The 12,026-nt window shown below is 39.8% G+C and overlaps 1 protein-coding gene across 9 annotated transcripts in view; it reads right to left on the bottom strand.

Annotated features, from left to right (window-relative positions):
* LOC128694639 (retinal degeneration A) overlaps nt 1-12,026 on the bottom strand; it is a 350,420-nt gene that overhangs the window by 53,979 nt on the left and 284,415 nt on the right. For all 9 annotated transcript variants that reach the window (XR_011393410.1, XM_070095883.1, XM_053784803.2 and 6 more), the window contains 3 exons: nt 11,153-11,329; nt 9,456-9,664; nt 876-1,068 (listed from right to left, as the gene is read on the bottom strand). Coding sequence is in view for 8 of the 9 variants with exons in the window: in XM_070095883.1 (XP_069951984.1) it covers nt 876-1,068; nt 9,456-9,664; nt 11,153-11,329 (579 nt within the window). In the remaining variant the exon portion in view is untranslated. The remainder of the gene's footprint in view (nt 1-875; nt 1,069-9,455; nt 9,665-11,152; nt 11,330-12,026) is intronic.

Raw genomic sequence — 12,026 nt, 5'->3', positions numbered from 1 at the left:
TATCTGAGTGCCTCTGCAAAGTGATTATTTGTGAGTGAGGTGAAAGTGCTGAATGATAAAAGTATTTTCTTTTTATGGGTTTTCTTTCTTTTTGGGTCACCCTGCCTCGGTGGGAGACGGCCGACTTGTTGAAATTATGTATTATATATATATATATATATATATATATATATATATATATATATATATATATATATATATATATATATATATTTGGGGTGCCACCGGTAAATGAAAATGGGGAGCCTTTAATTGAGCTATGTGTAGAAATAGGTTTGGTAATAAGTAATATATATGTTATGAAAAAGAGGATATATCGGATCATTATCTAGTTGTAGCTACAGTTAGAGTAAGAGGTAGATGGGATAAGAGGAAAATGGCAACAACAAGTAAGAAGGAGGTGAAAGTGTATAAACTAAGGGATGAGGAAGTTCGGGTGAGATATAAGCAACTATTGGCAGAAAAGTGGGCTGGTGCAGGTATGAGTAGCCGGGGGGGGGGGGTTGAAGAGGGTTGGAATAGTTTTAAAAATGCAGTATTAGAATGTGGGGCAGAAGTTTGTGGTTATAGGAGGGTGGGTGCAGGAGGAAAGAGGAGTAATTGGTGGAATGATGAAGTAAAGGGTGTGATAAAAGAGAAAAAGGTAGCTTATGAGAGGTATTTACAAAGCAGAAGTGTTATAACAAGAGCAGAGTATATGGAGAGTAAAAGAAAGGTGAAGAGAGTGGTGAGAGAGTGCAAAAGGAGAGCGAATGATAGAGTGGGAGAGGTACTGTCAAGAAATTTTAATGAAAATAAGAAAAAAAATTGGAGTGAGTTAAACAAGTTAAGAAAGCCTAGGGAACGCCTCTGAGCTTACCGTGCTATATCCTTACCTGGGGATGTTGAGGAAGACGACAGCATGGACCTTGTACTCTTTGAGGAGGGGAGTCATATCCTTGCCGTCACATTCCAGGGTACAGTTGTCTGAGAGATCCTTCCACTTGCGCTGCAGCAGGTCCTTCCCTCCTGCCTGCCCGTAAAACATCTTATTGCGCAGCCGAGAGTTGAACTTCTGTGGGTTGGCCTCTGTCAGGGACGGAAGAATAACATGACAGTGATGTAATAATACTCACGAAATCGTAATAATATGACTGCAAACAAACCAGGCCAGTGCGTAAGCCACTGGGTTCAAACCCCACCCGTTCCGTGTTTTTTGCAGTAGTAATAGTTATATATATATATATATATATATATATATATATATATATATATATATATATATATATATATATATATATATATATATATATATATATACACTCAGTGACCCCTTCATTAGGCACACCTTTCTAGTACCTGGTAGGGCCCAGAACAGCCTGAATTCCTCGTTCAACAAGGCCCTAGAAACATTCCTTAGAAATACTAGTCCATGATGAAATCAAACAGTTCCTGCAGATTAATTGCCCTCAGATTAGTCTCTATCGGAGTTAATACTTAAAGGATAAGGTGCGGGCGTGCAATAAACTAGCCGCCGAGTCCACACAAGGTGAGAGCGGAGAGTGTCAGATGGCTGAACCTGCGTGTAAAGTATGCAGCATCGTATCGTACATTTAAAGAAGATATCCTTGCCAATAACATGTCAACAAACTAGAGTTCATCACGCACGCTCACACTACCTCAGTAAGGACTCCAATGGAAATAAGTCACTGTCTGACTTTTTTGGGTTATCTTAGGTTCTCTACACATTTGCTGCTATGTATGATAATCTATGTAACTGTATTTGTATATGCCTGAATAAACTTACTTACTCAACATTATTACAATAATTAAATTACTGCTCCCTGCCGTCTCACACGGGAAAATGATGGGTAAAATTCTTCGTTGTTATTCACTGGCATCTGCGGATCAAATTCGTTAAGACAATAAATACTCAAAGTCGGGGTAATTTGCGAGTATATTTAAGAAATGCTAAATACTTAAAATACTGCACAGCTGATTCAATCACCTTCCAAGGTGGCGGTTGAAGTTACATCGGGGTCTGTTGCTGCAACATTCATACCTAAACACAGCATATTGCCGTTACTCATTCTTTGCAACACGATTTCGAAAGTAACACACAAATTGCACTACGTCAGTAACTTATACACAAATTAGCATTGTAATATATATACGATGGTGTGGGTGCTTCACAGCTAATTTCATCCTCCTCCTAGTTTGGTGTACTAGCCTCCACGAGCAGTATATATAGTATATATACTATATGGTATATATACTATATGGTATATATACTATATAGTATACTGTATAGTATATATACTGTATAGTATATATACTGTATAGTATAGTATATATACTGTATAGTATAGTATATATACTGTATAGTATATATACTGTATAGTATATATACTGTATAGTATATATACTGTATAGTATATATACTGTATAGTATATATACTGCTCATAGAGGCTAGTCTACAGTATACTATACAACAGGGCTACTCAACTACTATGAGCAAACGCCCACTTGGACAAGTACCAATGTATGCAAGGTCCGGATACATTTTTTAATAAACACAACCTTGGTGAAGCAGTTGTCCTCTGTATAATGAAATGTATTTACTACTGAAATTTATCTGTATTTATTAATATAAAACATGTTTTATATCCACTCCACATAAATTACGAACAACCAGAATAAGGAAAGTGTTTAACCAGTTTGATTAACATTGATGTGAAGAATTTGATCACAATGATTCAATACTAAATACCCCACCAACGTACTTCTTCATAAAAGAGGTAGGCACAGCAAACTAAAATCAAACTTACTAAAAAGAAAATGAGAAAACCTGAAATCATACCTTGCACAAACGCAAATGTGCAACCTTTCCCGAAATTCAAAGTTGCACCAAGGTCGCCAGACTTCCCAGACCATATGCAGCCAAACTCTTTTTTAAAAATGCCGAAAATAAATTTGTGATTGCGAAATATGCGGAAAAACACCCCATATAACATGTACAAAGCTTCATGCAACCATGAGAAATGACCCAAAACAAGGAAGTCGTTTCTGAATTTGCCCCAGTGAGGTGGAAAGCTGGGCGGGCATAAGAGAAGTGAAAACCTAGAATGTGTAAGAAAGTTCCTAAAGAGCTTGCCAGTTGTATACAAAGTGGGAATCAGGGAATAAGGAACCAGAAAAGGAGGAAAGCGCAGATAAAGATGAAAACCAAGGAGTGGCAATGAAAGTGGAAAACGTCATACAAAGTCGGAAAAGAATGAAACATGGGTTCATAACATAGAGGAAGGGGAACGGAAGAAAAAGCTAGAGTAGGAACAAATGAACACGAAAAAAGGGAAGAAATACGCCTAGATGAACGAGAAAAAGAGAAATATAGGCAGTAAAAACATTTGCAGATACTATGCAAAAGGTATGTGCCTATACGGCAGAGACTGCTGGAACAAACACACCAGAAAATGTGCCAACATGTTGAGGAAGGGAAAGTGTCGTTTCAACAAAGAGTGCAGCAGGTACTTCCATCCAGTAATGTGTAAAGAAAGCATCAACACAGTTCAGAGATTGTTATGATCTGAGCTGCCCAGACCACCATGTAAAAGGAACGCGATGCTACAGAGTTAGCAGAGAAATGAAAATTGAACAGCAATCTTTTTTAGACAAACATAGAAAAGATCGAACCAAAGAAAAAAGCAAACAGGGGAATTAGTACAGAGAGGACAGATGGGCAGCAAAATGGGGCGTACTAAACCAGGCATCAGCCCATCAAGGCCGAATAAGCAACCAAATGTGAAGTCAGTACTGGAGAACCCAGGGGTATGTACACCAGGGGCCATACCAGGTAGTACATCACCAATGGTACTAACGAAGCACAAAGCAAGACAAAACATCCCGAATGGCAATTCCTGCTTCATATTTGCAAATATTCAGGGCTTGAAATCAAATAAAATCGACAAAGTTAGTTATGTAAGTGGACTCCTATCAGAAGCGATTGTCATGTTTGGAGCATTTACAGAAACACACACAAGGGATGTTTTGGACGGAGAGATAAAGATAGAAAACTATATCATGTATAGATGTGATAGGATTAATATGTCACAGGGAGGAGTAGGAATCTATGTAAAGGATATTTTCTGTTGCACAGAAGTGCTGAACTCTACGAATGATATATAGTATAAAATCGTCGGCATTAAAATTGAAAATAGGAATTTGGTAATTATCCTAGTATACAAACCACCATCATCAACTGCTGAGGAATTCACAGAGGAGCTAAGTTGATAGGTAGTTAGTTATGTAGAAAGGCTAGAAAATCCCACACCAAATATTTTACTACTTGGAGATTTTAAACTCCCTCATGTAAAATGGAAGATGGCGCAACACATCGTTATACCAGAAATATCTTTAGGAAGCACCCTGGTCCAACAGGCACATACCAGGAAACTAATGAGGTTTTGTGAAAAGTACTCATTAAACCAACAGATAAATGATCCCACTAGAAATGAAAGTACCCTGGATTTGATATTCACAAACAACGAGGAACTAATCAGACATAACAGTTACAAAGACAATATACTCTGATCACAACATCATAGACGTTCAAACGAGTATTAACGCAGGGTTAAGGAACTGCGTCACTGAAGTTAGATGCGGGATGTTCAGTAAGTTTAACAACTATATAATTGACTGGGAAAAAATAAACTAAGAGCTATCAGACATATCCTGGGAAGCAGACATGAGCACCCTAAATCCCCACCAGTTCCTAGAGAAGCTGAATATAGAAGCATACAAGGTATGTATGAAGCACGTACCACTGAGGAAACCCAGAAGATGATCAGATATAGAGAGCGTAGGAGATGGTACAGAAGAAAACGGGTTACCGAATTACTTAAAAACACAAATATGCTTCAGCGGGGGAAAGAGAGGCTTATACAAGAGATCATTGAACTAGAGCAAAAACTCAGGATGTCATACCTAACAGAAGTAGTACAAAGGGAACAAAAGGCCATACAGGATATTGCAAGAAACCCAAAATATTTCTATTCCTGAAATCCTTAAAGAACAGTATGAGTCGGTGTTCAGCAACCCACTAAATAACAGCAAGGTAGAAAATGCAGAAATATTTTTCACTCCAAAAGAAGGCCGCGCAGACCAACTAACATACATTAGTACAAATTCCACAGATTTCGAGAAAGAAATGGACATCATGCCCACTCATTCAGCACCTGGCCCAGATTCATGGAATGCTCTATTTATAAAGAAGTGTAAAGTACCATTAGCACGAGCCCTCAGTATTCTTTGGAGAAAGAGCTTAGATCTAGGTGAAATACCGGAAGCCTTAAAGAGTGCAGACATAGCCCCTTTTGCATAAGGGAGGTAGTAGAGCACTAGCTAAAAATTACAGACCAGTAGCCCTAACCTCTCACATCATAAAAATCTTCGAAAGAGTGATGAGACGGCAGATAGCAAATTTCATGGACCAGCATAACCCGAACAAGCATGGTTTTAGAGCAGGATGATCGTGCCTGTCACAGCTGCTGAACCATTATGACAGAATTACGGAGGCATTGGAAGATGACCAAAACGCAATGTGATTTACAATGATTTTGCAAAGGCGTTTGACAAATGCGATCATGGAGTGATAGCCCACAAAATGGGGTTCATGTACATTACGGGGAAGGTAGGCAGATGGATTTTCGGGTTCCTAACACATAGAACACAAAAAGTAGTAGTGAACAATGCAAGATCCAGCATCAGCGAGGTCAAAAGCTCAGTGCCCCAAGGCACTGCCATAGCATCTCTGCCGTTTCTCATCCTCATTGCAGACATAGATAATAACACCCGGCAAACTTTTGTATCATCATTTGCAGATGACACTGATATAAGCATGAAAGTCACTACGGTATAGGACACGGAAAAAGTACAGGAAGACATAAGCAGGGGTTTTCCAGTGGGCAGTGGAGAACAACATGACGTTCAATTTTGATAATTTCCAGCTGCTTAGGTATGGAAAGAATGAAGAACTCAAAAGGAACACTATATACAAAACTCAAGAGGGTCACCAAATAGAGCGTAAGGAACACGTAAAAGACCTGGGAATAATTATGTCAGCTGAACTTTCTTTTAAAGACCATAACAAGACAAAGATCACGACAGCCAGGAAGATGACGGGGTGGATATTGAGAACTTTTAAAACAAGGGAAATAATGCCGATGGTGACACTCTTCAAATACTAGTGCTCTCTTGCTTAGAATATTGCTCAGTGCTGACGGCCCCGTTCAAAGCAGGAGAAATATCGGAGCTGGAACAAATACAGAGATCGTTTACGGCTCACATTGAGCCATAAAGCACCTAAACTACTGGAAACGCCTTCAAGTCATGAACATGTACTCATTGGAGCGGAGGAGAGAGAGATACATGATAATATATACCTGGAAAGTACTCGAGGGCCTGGTCCCAAATCTGCACACTGCCATAACAACATACTGGAGTGAGAGACATGAGAGGAAGTCCAAAATAAACCCAGTAAGGAGCAGGGGTGCGATGGGGACAATAAGGGAACACTGTATCAACATCTGGGGTCCCAGACTATTCAATATCTTACCAGAAGATATCAGAAACACGGCTGGAACAAGTGTAGAAGCCTTCAAGAGAAAACTGGACAAGTATCTTCACCAGGTGCCAGATCAACCAGGCTGTGATGGATATGTGGGGAAGCAGGCCACCAGTAGCAACAGCCTGGTTGACCAGGCAAGCACCAGACAAGCCTGGCCCATGACAGGACTCAGAGAGTAGACAAACTCTCAAAACTCTTCAAAGGTACATCAAAGGTAAGTGATACTTACCAATATGAATTACCATTGAATGGAAGAAGATATCACTATTTAGCAATGCTAAAATACTGTATTCCATTCAATGTATACATTCCATTCAGATAAAATAATGTATTAATCCTCCCTCTTGTGTACCACCTGATCCTGAACATAGTAACACCTGTTATTTAACTAAGCTTTCTCCTGAAGCCCGCGGTCCAACAACATTCACAAGGTCCGGATTCGGACCGCGGACCGCCAATTGAGTAGCCCGGCTATACAGTTTATATACCATATAGTATATATACTGCTCGTGGATGCTAGTACACCAAACGGGGAGGAGGATGAAATTAGCTCTAAGGCACCCACACCATCGTATGTCCTCGGATCACAGTACAACACCTAGCTCTGCTGGGTGCGTGAGTCTTGTAGGATTGTATGGTCCAGGGGGTTAGAGCGTCATGAATTTTCGCTCACCATGAGGCGGGCTACAACAACACAGGTTCGAATCCTCGGCTAGTCGCAGTGTTGTTACTGATTACCACTTGTCCGTAGTTACAATAAATAAATATATATATATATATATATATATATATATATATATATATATATATATATATATATATATATATATATGTCGTGCCGAATAGGTAAAATTGGTCCTTTCCAAAGCTTCTCTTATACGTTTATATATATTTTTGAATTTATGTTAATGTAAAAATTAATAATTTTGTACCAAAAGAACCTTAGAAAACTTAACTAACCTTATTATAACACCCGCATTTTAATTTAGTCTAAGTTTACAATAATTTAGTAATAAACAATGAATTATTTTTTTTCTTTAGGTTTAGAATGATTTTTGCGAAATTATTGCATACACAAATTTTCGCTTGCCTTATTCGGCAAGAAGAGCGTTGCTATTTAAGCAAAATCACAAGTTTTACCTATTCGGCACGACATGTATATATAATCCATGGAGGCAAAGAAGGGAATGTAGTACCAATATTCTTATATGGGTGTGAAGCATGGGTTGTAAATGTTGCAGCGAGGAGGCTAGAAGTTGTGGAGGTGTCGTGTCTAAGGGCAATGTGTGTTGTAAATATTATGTATAGAATTCGTAATGCGGAAATAAACAGGTGGTGTGGAGTTACTAAAAGTATTTTTTTAGAGGCTGAAGAGGGGTTGTTGAGATGGTTTGGTCATTTAGAAAGGATGGAGCAAACTGGGAAATAAATCTGCAGTGGAGGGGAGGAGGGGTAGGGGTCGTCCTTGGAAAGGATGGAGGGAGGGGGTAAAAAAGATTTTGTATGCTTGGACATGCAGCAAGCATGTGTGAGCGTATTAGTGAATGGAGACGAATGGTTTCGAGACCTAATGAGCTGTTCGAGTGAGAGCAAGGTAATATTTTGTGAAGGGATTCAAGGAAACCAGTTAGCCGGACTTGAATCCTGGAGGTGGGAAGTACAATGTCTGCACTTTAAAGGAGGGGTTTGGGATATTGGCTGTTTGGAGTGATATTTGCTATGTCGTACCTGAGCACCTCTGCAAAGACAGTGACTGTGTGAATGATGGTGAATGTTTCTTTATTTGGTCACCCTGCCTCGGTAGGAGACGGCCGACGTATAGAATAGTGGTCGGTTCACGAGATATAGATTTATATATATATATATAGATTTATATATATATATATATATATATATATATATATATATATATATATATATATATATATATATATATATATATGTCGTGCCGAATAGGCAGAACTTGCGATCTTGGCTTAAATAGCAACGCTCATCTTGCCATATAGGACAAGTGAAAATTTGTGTACGCAATAATTTCGCCAAAATCATTCTGAACCTAACGAAAAAAATATATTTCACTGTTTGTTTAGTATTAAATTATTGTAAAGAAACATAAATTATAAGTAGTTGGGTTAGGCTAAAATAAATTGTTTTTGTTATAATAAGGTTAGGTAAGTTTTCTAAGATTCTTTTGTAGCAAAATTAAAAATTTTTACATTAACATTAATGAAAAAAATATATCTTTAAACGTATAAGAGAAAATTTTAGAAAGGACTTAATTTTAAACGAGTTCTTGCTAATTGACCAGTTTTACATATTCGGCACGACATATATATATGTATATATATATATATATATATATATATATATATATATATATATATATATATATATATATATGGTCAACCTACCACTACCACAATAAACCATGACTTTTTACACAGTTTGTTGAGCCTGTTGTAATAAACATTCTGAATAACACTGAGTGAGCTTTCTTAATTGCAATTATTCTCGAATGTACCGGGCTACTATAATCCTCCGTCTGAGCAAGGATATCCTTTCATTATTTTTCAAAAAATAAACTGAAAGGGAGATCTAGCTTGTTAGGATTAATACCAAAAATTCTTTAATCTTTAAAAAGTGGGGTTAAACTCTATATACGCTGATATACATATCCCTCGCTCTCTCTCTCTCTCTCTCTCTCTCTCTCTTTCTCTCTCTCTCTCTCTCATACACGCGCACACACAATTGATGGGATTTCTAACTTCATAACTGATTAAAATAATGCAAGACGAAGTTCATGACGATGAAGGCCCTTTTTGGTGCATATAATCATTAAAGAAGCCTCACCTCTGGCTTCGTGGAACTCGAGAGCAATGTGAGCGTCGACACCAAAGGAGAAGTAATTGTTGACGACACTGAGAGGCAGGGTGTCCCTGCCTTCCTCCGTGGGCTCATAATCCTCGTTCTTGACAACATCCACGCGCCAGCGGTCCAGATGAACCACCTCTCCGTCAGCGATGTTGCACAGGATCTTGCTGATGGGTTCATCTGTGTAGCTGAGGAAGTAGGAAGGAGCATGTTACCTATGGTACGTAAAATTTTTTATTGCAATTCCGAAGATGTAAGTTTATTGTGCACTATATAACCCATCCTGCTGACGGCTGCGCAATAACAAATGGATAAGCAAATCTACATGTTTTTGTACTACCACAAAAAGATTAGCAGGAGTATATCTGGAATTATATCTGAACTTGTCTTATCTGTTGCGCTTATCCGTGAAACTTAATAAAACTTATTGCTGGGCACCTCACCACTACACACACACACACACACACACACACACACACACACACACACACACACACACACACACACACACACACACCTGCATATCACCATAACATATCAGGTGTACATCACCATAAAACACCCCTAGTACATCACCCCGGTACACCACCTGTATATGAACACATCACCACTCATTACAACACCCACCCAACGTATCACCACATCACCTGTACAGTACATCACTTGACCATTACAACACTTGTACATCACGTGACAACTCACACTACCACAAAATCACCTGTTAACGTAGCCCACACAACGCTGCCTTCAAGAGAGAGCTGGACAGATACCTAAATTCAGTGCCGGATCAGCCGGGCTGTGGCTCGTACGTTGGACTGCGTGCGGCCAGCAGTAACAGCCTAGTTGATCAGGCCCTGATCCATCGGGAGGCCTGGTCATGGACCGGGCCGCGGGGGCGTTGATCCCCGGAATAACCTCCAGGTAACGCCTGCACAGCACACTACCTATACAGCACAACACCTTCACATCAACACTGCACATCACAACGCCTACACATGTGAGTGTGCAGCTCACCATCTCCATTACCTCTGGGAACTAATCTCGAACTCCTGAACTTGATGCCACATCCCTTGCTCTGATCCCTCGAACCTCACCTTAATACCAAATCCCTATACTAGTTCAGCTACCCACCTTAAGCTCCATCCTCAGCAGTAAGACCCTCCTCTAGCCCCATCCCCAGCAGTAAGACCCTCCTCTAACTCCAACCCCAACAGCAACACCCTGCTCCTACCCTCATTTCTAGCAGTATCATCCTCTTATAATTCCATACCGAGGCAGTAAAAAACTACCATCCCCAGCAGCAAGACTCTCCTCTAATATTCCCAGCAATAAGATCCTTCTCTAGCCCCATCTCAAGCAGTAAGACTCCTCTATCATCACTAGCAAAAAGACCCTCGTCTCCCACCCCCAGCAGTAAGACCTACCCTAGCAGTAGAACCCTCCTCTTCTATCCCCAGCAATAAGACCCTCCTTTAGCCCCCATCCCTTGCAATAAGACTCTTCTACCACCTACAACAGTAAGACTCCTCTACCATCCCAACTGTAAGATCCTCTTCATCACCTCGGTACTTACACTCCCCTATATTCTCGGCAGTACTTATTCTTCCCCCCCCCCCCATTACGATCCTCCTCCAGTATGTACCTTCACCCCTACATCTCTCCCCCATAGTACGTACCCTCCTCCCCAGCCGAGAGCACGGGCGAGATCATTGCCGGTGCCCAGGGGTAATACAGCCACTGCTGGAGGAGGCTGGAAGTTGAGCTGGTCCAGCACTGACAACACCCAGCCAACAGTGCCATCACCGCCGCAAGCTAACACCCTCAGGTTGGTCACCTTTCGGAACATCTCCAACCTGTAAGACACATCCACACAATATTAACAACACACTTTGCTGGGCGAAACAGTTTGGAAGATAAATATGTATATGCATAGTTGAAGATATTGACAAAACGCTTGGCCGCGAGCGGCTTCAGTCTCCATTCTTGGCGAAACGTTGCCTATGTCTTCAAACGTGCATGTGTGTCTGATGCATGACATGTGCAACACTTTGGTATCTTTATTTACGATACGTTTCGCTTAGACACTAGGCTGCTTCTGTCGAATACAGTTAAGACAGAAGAAGCTTACTGTGTAGGTGAATATTTGCGATAAAAAAAAGATACGAAAGTATATCTTATTCATCAACTTGTCGGTATTGTATATACCAGTATTATGGTGTTACGTGTTTTGATTTACATGTTGTAGCTATCACCATTATAGTTCTACAACCAAACAGAATACTACTGCCAACAATAGTGTCTAGCCTCACATTATTTTATTATTAATAATAAACAGGAGTTTTTTTTCTTTAATTCTGATCATTTTTCTGACATTTCTGGAATGAGTCGTCACATCTTTCACTATAACCACTCCTCTATATTAGCATCTACACTGTTTTAAAACTGGTTTGTTGCCAAAGAACAAACCAAACAGCGCTTGGACGAAACAGTCTATTAAGATAACGTTTCACTCTGACGTATCGCTTTTAACTTGATAAAAGCTCTTCACAG

This window comes from Cherax quadricarinatus, chromosome 51 (genome assembly GCF_038502225.1).
Source record: "Cherax quadricarinatus isolate ZL_2023a chromosome 51, ASM3850222v1, whole genome shotgun sequence".
NCBI lineage: Eukaryota > Metazoa > Arthropoda > Malacostraca > Decapoda > Parastacidae > Cherax > Cherax quadricarinatus.
Note: the sequence above shows the minus strand (reverse complement) of the source record. Positions and strands in the feature narration are given on the sequence as shown.